Source organism: Callorhinchus milii, unplaced genomic scaffold (genome assembly GCF_018977255.1).
Source record: "Callorhinchus milii isolate IMCB2004 unplaced genomic scaffold, IMCB_Cmil_1.0 Scaffold22, whole genome shotgun sequence".
Taxonomy (NCBI): domain Eukaryota; kingdom Metazoa; phylum Chordata; class Chondrichthyes; order Chimaeriformes; family Callorhinchidae; genus Callorhinchus; species Callorhinchus milii.
The window spans coordinates 3,548,791-3,560,972 of NW_024704763.1; the positions used below are offsets into that span (position 1 = coordinate 3,548,791).

The 12,182-nt window shown below is 40.0% G+C and overlaps 1 protein-coding gene across 2 annotated transcripts in view; it reads left to right on the top strand.

Annotated features, from left to right (window-relative positions):
* Positions 1–11,901, top strand: part of LOC103189473 (SH2 domain-containing adapter protein F) — an 81,379-nt gene extending 69,478 nt beyond the window's left edge. For both annotated transcript variants that reach the window (XM_042342962.1, XM_042342963.1), the window contains one exon: positions 10,274–11,901. In XM_042342962.1, coding sequence (XP_042198896.1) covers positions 10,274–10,460 — 187 coding nt within the window. In that variant the 3' untranslated portion in view covers positions 10,461–11,901. The remainder of the gene's footprint in view (positions 1–10,273) is intronic.
* The last annotated feature ends 281 nt before the right edge of the window (positions 11,902–12,182 follow it).

The following is a 12,182-nucleotide window of genomic DNA, read 5'->3' on the forward strand; positions in this document are numbered from 1 at the left end:
GATGTAAACAGTGAGTGGTGTTGTAAATGGCAGGATTCTCCCCTCCCCTGAGTATTTTGTTAGAATCAAACAGCCTATGGAAATTTGCCACAAAGTAATCAGGCGAAGCCACAGCTATCGAGGCTCCTGAGATCGCAGAGCTACCTTTCCCTGAATGATAATCCTTGCATTTGATATAGCACCTTATCACGAGATGTCTCAAAGCGCTTCAATGCTGCAATGTAAAGCGGGTGATTAAGGCTAGGAGAGCAGAAGCCTCGTCTGAACACTGCTGGATCCCTCTCAATCCTAGTTTATGCTGTTTATGGAGATCACCAGAAATGCAGTACAAATCAAGTTGTAGGTGCAAACGGCACTGACCCAGCTGCCGACGTTATCATGAGAGAGGTTTAGTCAGTGCTCAAAAGGGTCCCTTTAAATGTTCTTGGAGATCAGATTTTGAGAAGAATGCCAGACACTCCTCAACACTCCCCCTCCAGCCAATAGGATAAGGAGTGGGGAGACTTGAGTGCTGAAAGAGTATTTGGTTGAGGTGTGATCATTTGGTGCTCATGTTTGTGCATTGTCCTCTCTCCCCAACGTGTTTCACTGCTTTCCTGTCAAAATCCTAAATACAGGGATTGTTTGACCCATGAAAAAGTTACGAGTTTTCACTTTGAAAGACCTAGAATTGGACACGACCTTCCCAGTGGAAGGCTTCTCCTATTCTTTCTCCTGGGGATAGTTGAAGCAGAGTTTTAACGACAGCACAATGGCTTGGCACTTCCAGCTCTGCCTTGCTTGCCAGCCACCTGGCTCCCAGACACTGTTTGTCGGTTCGATTACAGCAGAGGTTCTCACTTGTATATAAAAGAGAGCTCAAGGGGATCGTCAGAAAATCCCTGTATGGGGTCTAATAATATGGAATTCCATTAGAATTTGTGTCGATCCACCATGAAGACCAATCTGAAGCAGATTTTGAAATGGCAGAGTTCTTGTGAGTCGATGTAAATTCAAGTCCAGCGATTAATTAATACATTTGTGTGACTTGAATTTGTAGTTTAGGAATCTCATTAAACTAAACCTTGCTGTCTGGGTGTTGCTTATACTATTTGCAGTTCGATTGGCTGCTACAAATTTCTAAATACTGGATAACTGCCAAATGCTGCCCAGAGATTATTTAAATTAATTTTATTTATTGCTTGCAATGATTGATTTTCAAAGTAGTACTTATGCAGCACTAATGTACTATTGAGTAAATCGGTTGTTAACATGCTAATCTAGATACGTTTGTAGTCTACATAACTGATGCAAGCATGAAAATTGGAGCCCTGACATACCAATTAGAAATTCCTATGTTTTATTTTGCTCTCTCCTGCTGGGGCTCCCTTGATTTGCAGTTGATTGAACTGTTCTTTCTGCAGTGGAATGACATGCTTGACATTGATGCAACATAATTCAGAGGCAGCTCAATAAAGAGTTATTGAATTGTTTCAGGAATTGTAAGTCAATTGGAACTATTACCAAGATCAGATCCTCACTCTAATATGAATGTTACTGTCAGTGACTTGGACTATGAGGAAGCTGATGGCAAACATATTGAATCAGTTATATTTTATTGGTGAGGAAATCTTCAGCTGTCACTCTGAGAGCTGATGGTTTTTTTTTACTTGTGCAATCTGGTCAGTCGATGAGGGTTTTTTTTAAAAAAAACATTGCATTTGATATAACTCCTGTAATATCAAGGTTTCAAAGGAAAACTGAGGGCTTCAAATTATTGTCAAGTCCTAACATGGGGCTTGAACCCACAGGATTTTGACTTATTCTAATCATTTGATGAGAATGCTTTTAAACCATTAAAATGATTGCATCACCAGTGCAACCCAGAAAAAATAATAATACTTGCATTTGATTTGCTGCACAGAATATACTATAAAGTGAATTGACTATATTTTTGTAGGTGAAATGCAGCAGCCAATTTGGCACAGCAGTGTCCCACAAACTGTCATTGGATTGAGTGATCAAATTATTATTTATTTAATAATAATGTAAATATTCTGGTTTAAGTTACCTGTGACATCATCATGGGGACATAAAAATTGAGTCAGTGGTGAGGTTACTTTATCACAGTTTGGTCAGGGGAGAACAACCATTGATGCAAATACTGTAACTCTAAGATCCTTTCAACCGGGATTGCACATGGACAATTAAAATCTGGTTCTGGCATTTTGTGATGCTGTTCAGTAACTGCACAGAAACAATGACTGGAGTCCCCAGTGCATGCAGAGAACACACTATCTCAACAGCACATGGTGTTTTACGTGAATGCCTCTTTCATTTGTTAAAATAATATTTTGTAATACCAATCTGCTTAGTGCATACAAACACTGCAAATCCTAACCATTGAGTTCGGAAAAGTTTTTTTTTAACCTACTCCCAATTGTTACGAATCTAGAAAGGTAGAGGGAAATGCTTCTTGAAGCTATATAAGATTTCCACATTTCTCAACATTTTGCATTACTTAATGTCAAGTGTAGTGACTGTTTTTGTAGACAAATGTGGCAGCCAATGTACCATAGCATCTATAATGTCAAAGTCCAGCACCTTGGGACATCCTGCTGCTGTGAAAGATGTTATATAAATGCAATTTGCTGTTGTTGACAACTCAAAGTAATTGCTGTCAATTATAGTCATTGTGTATTTACACGCAAGTGTCAACCTCAACAGACATGAGCTTAGTTTAATATCTCATCCAAATCACACCTCAGACACTGCAGTGCTCCTCAGTAATAATAATCCTTGCATTTGATATAGCGCTTTTCACATCTTCTAGACGTCTCAAAGCGCTTCACAGAATAGACTGTAAAGTGGATTGATTGTATATTTGTGGGCGAAATGCAGAGGCCAATTGCGCACAGCAGTGTCCTACAAACAGTCGTGGATTGAATGACCAGTTTATTATTTTTTTCTGAGGGATTATTAGCAGGCGCGTGGAGTAAGGAACCTTCCCCAAGGTTTCAACCTGCCAGGAATCAAACCCAGGTCTCTCACTTGCAAAGCGAGTGCTCTAACCACTGAGCTACAGGACTCCATAGTACTGAACTCAGTCAGTCTAAACTTTGAATTGAGTTCCAAATGTGGGGCTTGAATGAATAACCTTATGACACAATTGAGAGTGCTGCTGACTGACAAAGCTGACATTTTACTGAAATCTCATAGTTTAATGCTAGCTTCTAGAAGAGCAAGTAACCTTCTCTGGTGTAAAACTAGTTGGTGTAAAGATAGACTGAGGTGGGCTTGAATTGTCTGCAGGCTGAAAAGAATTGATCATCGTAAAATTTTATAACATCTACTGTTTTGTTCCTATCTCATGAAGGTTGAGACCTCAGAATCATTTACATTTCAGTGAAGATATGTTATTTACCAGATGGTTCATGGGGCACTGACTTTCTGTTCATTAGATGAGGGATATGGGTGGGATATTAGTGCTGGGAAATGAGGCATTACAGAGTTAATAATAATCCTTGCATTTGGTATAGCGCCTTTCACTTCAGGAGGATGTTTCACATGATCTGCTGTGATTGTCTGTGTATTTGTGAGCGAATGCAGCAGCCTCTTTGCGCACAGCAAAGTCCCCAAACAGTCATAAAATGAACAACCAACTTTATTTGGGGGATTGTTGGCCAGGATACTGAGGAAATACTCCCTTCTCTTTTTGAATACTGCCATGGGATCTTTAACGTTGTGGTTTATTGTCTCATCAGAAGGAGGGCACCTTTACTAATACAACCCACCCAGAGTGTCGGTTAAACTATGTGAGTTCAAGTCCCGACATGGGGTGACATACAACCTTCTGACTGGGAGACAGGAAATCTAACACTAAGTCAGGCTGATACTGGTAGAGGGAAACCTCATTTATCTGGAAACCAATATCATAGAAATTGGAGCTGAAATTGGTGTTTTGAGTGGCATTTCAATGTGACTCTCTCCCTGGCAACACAAAGAATGGAACACACTGCTCGTGCCCATAATTCAAACAATATATGGGGAAAGGGAAGATTCAGTTCATTTTTTGCAACATTTATGAGCATGGTGTTCAGAAATGATGAACAGGTCAATGAATAGGATAAAATGTTAATGATGTCAGTGGCATGGTAATAAGAAAAAACATTTAGGTTTAATGAAAATGACTGGGGGGGAATTGAGTCACTCTCCATTGATGTTTTCGGAGTCAGAGGGTTGGAATATTACCATTTTCTCAATGAATTTAGCGGAGTCTGTTGTGCGACATTTGTGAAAGGGGAGCAAAAGAGCTAATTGGATTGGGATCAGAAACTCTGAAAGCTGTCAAGGAGTGGGGAAAAAGGCTGTCTGTGTGTGATGGCAAATGGCCTTTCCTTCCAATAGAAACGTACCCGCAGGTTCCAGCAACTCCCTTTGGAAGAGATTCAACTTCATGGATCCCAATCCAAACTTTCTGGAAACTGTAAAGTCAGGTTCAAACCTACCGTTCCCATCCCATTTGTTGGCTATCATAGATTGGTCTGTTTTTAATATTGGATAGCATAGTAGCAAGGAAATAGAGGTGATCACAAAGTGCCTAGCATTGGAACCAGGCTAATAGAGGAGTAGATTGGGCAGTAGTATAAACACAGTGCAAGCAAATCAATTTCAATTTCACTCCCTAACGGCACATTAAAATTGTTGTTTGAAGTCAACCAACTCAGCACAGACTGGGGACTGAAGGCGGATTTTCCTTGTTAATTTTTGATGCTTGTACTGGGTTCTGAACTTTTGTCAATGGATGTTCAAGAAACTCGTGTGAGATTGATTTTCTTCAATAACTTGGGAGAAGGGTGGGGGGGAGAGGAAATACAATGAGGAGAAGGTAGTGTAAATGAGGCATTCTTGTCCCATTGCTGGTAACAATATTACTTGGCTTTCAATAATAAACGAGGCATAAGAAGTGTGCTGCCAGGAACCTTAGTATAATAATCTTTACATTTGATATAGCGCTTTTCACGTCTTCTAGACGTCTCAAAGAGCTTCACAGAATAGGATGTAAAGTGAATTGACTGTATATTTGTAGGCGAAATGCGGCAGCCAATTGCGCACAGCAGGGTCTCACAAACAGTCACAGATTGAAAATGACCAATTTATTATTTTTTGTTTTGGAGGGATTATTATTAGGCTCTGTGTGGAGTAAGGAAACTTGCCCAAGATTTCGCCCTGCCTGGAATTGAACCCAGGTGTCTCGCTTGCAAGGAGAGTGCTCTGACTACTGAGCTGCAGGATTCCAGTTGGTTACAGGCTGTGTAGAGTGGACACTGAACCTCGGATTTCAGTCCTACCTCCCACACACCCAATTTGACATTGTTGCAGTTTCAGTAAATGTAATACACGTTTCAATCTGAACTGCTGTATTTTCTGTAATTCCAAACGGATTTACTTCCTAAACCCTGTTCTGTTTTGCTGCCGTATGGTATTTAGAAGATAATATACAAGTTCTTAAAAGCTTCTGGTAGCTCTGTGTTCTATTTGGTGACAGTCATAGCATAAAATGTAATAATGCAGCCTATGCTTTTGTTATGCCCAGCTTGCTATATCCCGAGTACTTTACAAGGCAATGATAGTGGATGCATTCTGTAAGTACTTCAACTTAAAACCTCATGAAAAATGCATGCATAGCCTCCGGTAACGCAGCTAATCTGTCTTGTGTGTTCGGGACACAGTTCCCAGTATGATTAAAGTCTAATTAATTCTAGAGTTTTTTTATTCTGTTTAAAATTTTCTCTAATGAACCCCAGCTTATTCCCAGAAAGCAGCTTTAACTATATACTGTTTGCTGCAGCTGTTGTGAATACCTATCTATTAGCCCTGTCCAGCACCAAACCAATAGTAGATTTGATTTTAAATGTGTATTTTTGGAGTAAATGTATTTTCAGAGCAGAAATTTTCTCAGCTCGGGTGCAATGTGATCTGTGTGCACCCCAGTAGGATTTAGTTAATTCTCCAGGAATTTTGGTGTAATGTAATATCGTGTCTGCTGATAGTCCAGTAAATCAGGTGAAGAATAGGCTGAAAAAAAGACGTCATTGTGGGGAAGGAATTAGTTTTCGCCTCCATTTTAGCCCTTCTACCTTTATATTTATAATAATCCTTGCATTTGATATAGCGCTTTTCGCGTCTTCCCGACGTCTCAAAGCGCCTCACAGAATAGACTGTATATATTTTGTGGGCGAAACATGGCAGCCAGTTGCGCGCAGCAGTGTTCCACAAACAGTCGTGGATTGAAAATTACCTATTTATTTTTGTTTTTTTGTTTTGGAGGGATTATTATTAGGCGTGTGGAGTAAGGAAACTTGCCCAAGGTTTCGCCCTGCCTGGAATTGAACCCAAGTGTCTCGCTTGGAAAGCGAGTGCTCTAACCACTGAGCTACAGGACTCTATTTCTATCTTTCATGCGCTTACTCTGGATTTTTTTTCTCCCCGTTGCCCCTTTCTTACCACCCTCTCTCTCTTTTCCACATCTCCATTTTTGTAATTTTATTTCTATTTAAGGGCTGGCTCAGACCCATCTAGTGTCACATGTAGAGGCAGCTGATACACACTTCCCAGGACTTTGCCATCGCTTCTCTTGAGCTGCCCATTTCATCTGTTTTTCAAGTGCATTGATTTCATTTTCTTGATCAGTGAAGCCTCCCAGATCTAACGAGGAGGGGGAAGAATGACTTTGTTTTTACTATCTGTGAGTGCATTAGCGAATCGATGTGTTGCCGATTGAACAGCTCCATCCTCTTATAATTGCAGTGACACCCACTATTGTGTCATAGTTGGACAGGATATTTTATATGAATCAAACCATTTTATAACTAAAATATGTATTTGGTTACAAGTTTCTGGAGTTGAGAAAGATGGAGCTTTCTAAAAAGCATTCCACCCTAACAGGTAGCTCCCCCCCTGTCAAATATTACTTGTGGGGACGGAAGAAATAGTGGCTGAAAGTTTAGGAACTTTGTCCCTCCAGTATGCTGTGTTTTATACAGGGACCAATTATTTTAAATCAATAAAATCCAATATAAACCTCAGCACTTCGTATAAGTTTAGGCAATCTCCATGGGGGTTTATTCTTTTATTAGATTCAATCATATGGGAAAAAGCTTCCACTTACAAAAATAGTCAATTAGTAGATAATAGTTTGTTCCAAAACATGACTCCACATTGCAGATCCCAAAGGCTTTCATTAAAACGTGTGCAGAATTGATTATGAAAAAAACCTACAGTAACTCATAGAATTGTAGTGACCTTTGCCAAAGAGGGCTTTGTTAATGTAACGAGAGAGAAATCTAACAGAGCTGCTGGTTTCTATATTACTACGTGGAATGGGGGTAAATCATTGTTTATATAATCGATTTCACTCATCTGCCAATCTACTACTCAAGTACCCCCAATGTCAAGCTGTAGTATCTAAGGTCAGACCTAATGGTGAGTGGGTTTTTAACTGTTTTAGTCTGATGGCTAAGCTCACAATTGCTCTATTCCTATGAGTTGCCATTCAAGGGTTAAGAGAATTGTTTCTTAGATCACACAGTTCTGTTTGAAAATTCTTGTCTGATGGGCTCATTTCCTCAGGTGGCCAAATGCCATGAATGTCTTTGAGGCAATTTTGAAAGACAATATGATCAGATACTGACAAGACTTTCCAGAAAGCTTCCCAGTGAAATTCTGCAAAATAAAACTGAGATGGGCGAGCTTTCTCCTTTGTACACTGTTCCCTCTGTATCTCTGACTGTCCACTCAGTGTTTGCCCATATTGCGTTATAAATGTCTTACAGCTGCCAAGACATTCAGCCCCTGTTGCAGGAAATGGTGGTTCCTTTCCATTATCATGGAAAGTGCACCAATATTAACTGACATGGGAGTTCCGGGCTAAACCGTCTTATTAATGCAATGTAAAAGTGTGACTTATTTGATTTCAGAGAAGATTTGTCATTTCAGTTTGAGGAAGACACTGGGCGTGTCACTATTCTTCTACGTTTACCAGCACTTCAATTGCAATTTATCAGCCCTGAGGGCTGACACTTTTTACCATTTTAAACTTAAGCCCATTGTCTTAAAATATAAGATTGTGCAGATTTAGAAGCTGGTTCTTAAATATAACTTTAAAAAAACTTTGCTACACTGAATTTAAGGATTTTCCATAATTCTATGTAATCAAGAAAATATACATTGATTCTTGTTCTATACAATATGTCTGACATTATTGCTCTAGTTAAACATCCACTTTCCCTCAGATGTACTGAGGATTTTTGTTCAAATGATCAGATTCAACTTTTAAGTGTTTCATCTTGGAAAAATGCCTAGGTCTTGATATACCTGAAAATGATTGACTTTGACACTGCTATTTGGTTCTTAAAAGGTTTTTTTAAAAAAAATCCAATCTGTGTTTGCGCTGAAAGCCTGTGACCCAGCAATGATTCCCACAGATCTATGCACCACTTGTTATTTGAAGCTTGTTATGTTATCATACCGTGCCTGTCTCTTCCTGCGGAAGGAAACTGGCCAGTGTGAGCTGGGAGATAGCTGTGGAGGACAATGCAAAACCGTGGAGAGCCCTCTGAAGAAGAGACATCAGACATTGTCAGTTTCACAGGGGGGAAAACAAAACACAGAGCAAGGTGTTGCCCTCAGTAAATTATAGAACTGAAATCTAAATCCATTTTAGAGTTTACCATTACTTTGGGTGTAATAAAAGGCAATAGTCTTAATTATTCTAAATACTGCCATAGCTTGAAACTATTGCAAAATATCAGGCCGATTCTCCACAGGGTAGTACATTTACTGACCTGGTGGTGCAATCGTCTTCAGTTTCTATCAAGTCTTGTAGTCTTAAAATGCAGTATTTCTTATCCTTTGGAATTCCCATTAAAACTCTGCTTCAGAAGTGGATTGTTTTGGAGCAGAGTTCCCACAGGTTGGTTGATATATCTGGTTACTTGGAAAGAGTCTGTATTTATAAAGGAATCCTGTTAAGATATCCAGACAAAAATCCTTTTACCTAAAGGAATTCGAGTAAAACTTGCTGAAGGCATTGAAATTGACCACAGTGTAAAAGGCAGTAACAAACCATAACCTTTAAAAGCGTGTTGTGATTGTCAGCAGGGGGACAATGTGCCTAACCACTTATCCTAGGAATAAATATTGATCCATAAAATACAGAATGGAGCAATATTGCAGCAAAACACCAGCAAGTGAGTTCAAAACTAATTCAATCTCTCAGACTCCGATAAGTGTTTATGTGGCTCAGCTTGGCTGTTAGCACTCCTGTTTCTGGGTGAGAAGGCTGTCAGTTTTAAGTTGCACATTGCAACATCAGCTCAGTCTCGTCTAGGCACTCCAGTGGGGGTGCATTGTTGGAGGTAAGAGGAATAAATCCCTAACTCATTTCCTAAATAAGGGCATTTTTTTCAAGGTGCCCCTGATGTCACTTCATCATCCTAAAATTGGTAGTAAAATCAATTTCAACATTCAAGTAGAAAACTATCAGATGTACTATAATCTGAACGCTGGAGGTCAGTGCTGTGCAGTAACAATGTTCCGCACATCATGCCAACATTTTTTTAAAAATGGAAATAAAACGAACGCAGCTTCAGAGGAACTGTTTTTGTAACTTCCCATTTCTTTATCAGTCAGCCCAGGAAACTGCCTCTGGAGCACGAGCACAACACTCACTCATTCCCTCCCTGTGCTGGTTAAACTAAGCATCATAGCTTTAGCTTGGGTGTGTCCTGCAGGAAGCAGAGCCTGGTTTATAATGAACAAGCAGATGCACAAAGAGGTTTATTAATTTAGGGAAAATTAAGACTTAATGGAATACAGAAGATTTCAATAACCTTAGGGATTTAGCTGTGATTTGAAATTTAAGACACTGCAGTGCCACAAAGAGCTTTCTCCTGCTGAGTTTAAACTGCTGGAAGTGAAGCGACTTCACCCCCATCAGTGAAGCAGACAAGTTGATTTATATTCATTGCATAGGCTGCCAAAAAAATAACACCATGTGTCGTATGCACAGAGTAGTAAAATCTAGTGGGTTTTTTTTGTGTAAAACAATGAACATCTCTTAAATGTTTTAATCGTGGGTGAGAGTGGAAAGCACTTATATCTAAGAGCAATGAGTGAGGGCTGCTCTACACTCTTTATAATTATTGCAAGTGTTTGATTTTGAACTGCATAGCATGTACACAACATGTATCCCTCATCAGCCTTTAACTGTATTTTAAATCTCTGTCCACAGGAGTAACCAAGGATTCATGCACATGAAGCTTTCTCGAACCAAAGAGAATAAATACATTCTGGGTCAAAACAGCCCACCGTTTGACAGCATCCCTGAGATAATCCAATACTACGGCAGCCGGAAACTACCCATCAAAGGAGCTGAGCACATGTCCCTCCTGTTCCCAGTGGCAATCAGAACTCTATAGCAGATCAGCAAGCCTGACCAAGGCTAAAGATTTCACTGTGCGTATGTAGAAACACTCGCATGGCTTGCAGACACAAAACGAGATAGGATTTCCAGAGTTGGCAGCTGAGCCCCCAACCTGTCAGCATCTAACCCAGGGCTTCCTCCTGTACCTAAGACACTTTACTGCTGCTTCACAGCTAATTGGAGATGACCCCTTATTTTGCTGACTGACAGCATGCAGCCAAACAACAAAGTTGTTGAGACTTCAGGTGACAGGAAGGGTTATTTGTTCCTTTTTATAACAATGTGGGGGCAGTTTGTATATATCTGATGTTTATTTGTGTGTGTGGGGGGGTGGGAGCTGGAGGGAATCCACTTACATTTAAGGCTTCAGCAGTTTTAGACCTCTGGCCCCATATTTCATTCCTGGTATTGAAATAAGAGGCAAACTTTCAAGGTGTGAAGGAGTTGTGGTACAGTTGGGACACAGAGGCACCTTATAACAAATGCTAGTAAATACAGGTCTAGCACAATATTTCACGGCCATATCCTTGTAAAGAGCAAAGTGAACATTAACCTATTCCCATATAAGCATTAAACTCAAGTTTCAGCATTCCTTTTCTACGCTTGAGCTATGGATAATTATTTATAATTGAATCACAATTTGTTTGAACACAACTGAAGACGTTGGATGCTGTTGCTATGGAAAAATGGGGTCCAATGGCAGGACATACTGGTTGAAAATAATTGCCACACAAATCACTTCCAAATCCTTCTGAAAACAAAGAGCTGAATAGCACTCACTCAGGCCCCAGTGCTAAGGAGAAAAGACAATCGCCACTTGAATTGCAGAGTTTGTGCAATTAAACCTCAAACTTGAACCTGAACCCGATTGAACAAGAGTAACAGAAGTCCTTGGGACAGCTATTGTCAAAGGGCAGGAAGCCCCCCACAGCAGCTACAACACAATGCTAACAAGGTGAGAAAAAAAACTAGACAAGTGCAGAAATAAGCTAGTGAATTTTGTTTCTTTTCTTACCAAGAGACATTTAAGGATCTTTGTTACAACTCCTGTCCTCTCGCTATTATTCAGCTGTTGAACAACCGTGTGCAGAGTGTAGCGAGCAAGGTTTGTGAAGGCAGGACTCCTGTAAGATGCTGGCCAAGATCACAGGCTCCATCAAATGTTGGGTGTGAAGACTCGTCAACTTTCTGTCTTAAGCAGAAAATAGGAGTTGGACTTGGTCAGAAAGAAACTTTGAGAATTCATGTCAACACTCACAAAGGCACAAATTTCCTATATCAAGTGGCCCAGCAGCATCTCGTCCAGCGCATCAAAGTGGTGAACTGTGTCTCGGGTCATCTGGTACATATTTATTAAAAATAGTAATGGAGCGGTCAAGAGTGTGATTTCCAATATGATGTAAACTATCAGAATAAAATTCTGAATGCTCATTTAATACGTTGTCCTTCTTACTGGATGTGAACAGCTAACAAGACAACAGCACCAGACTCAATGGCTGAGGGACATCCCACATACACATCATCACAACTTAGGGTCAAAGGTGGACGAATCCTGCTTCTTTTAAAATATTTAAAAGATACTACAGCACACTTGAAAAGAGACATCTCAGAGGAATTCTTAGAAAGGAACTAAAATGGGTTCAAGAAAGTGAGCCCACACAATACTTTCAAGACCTGTGTGCTCTTGCCCTGAAGGAGGCAGGACAAGAGGGCATGG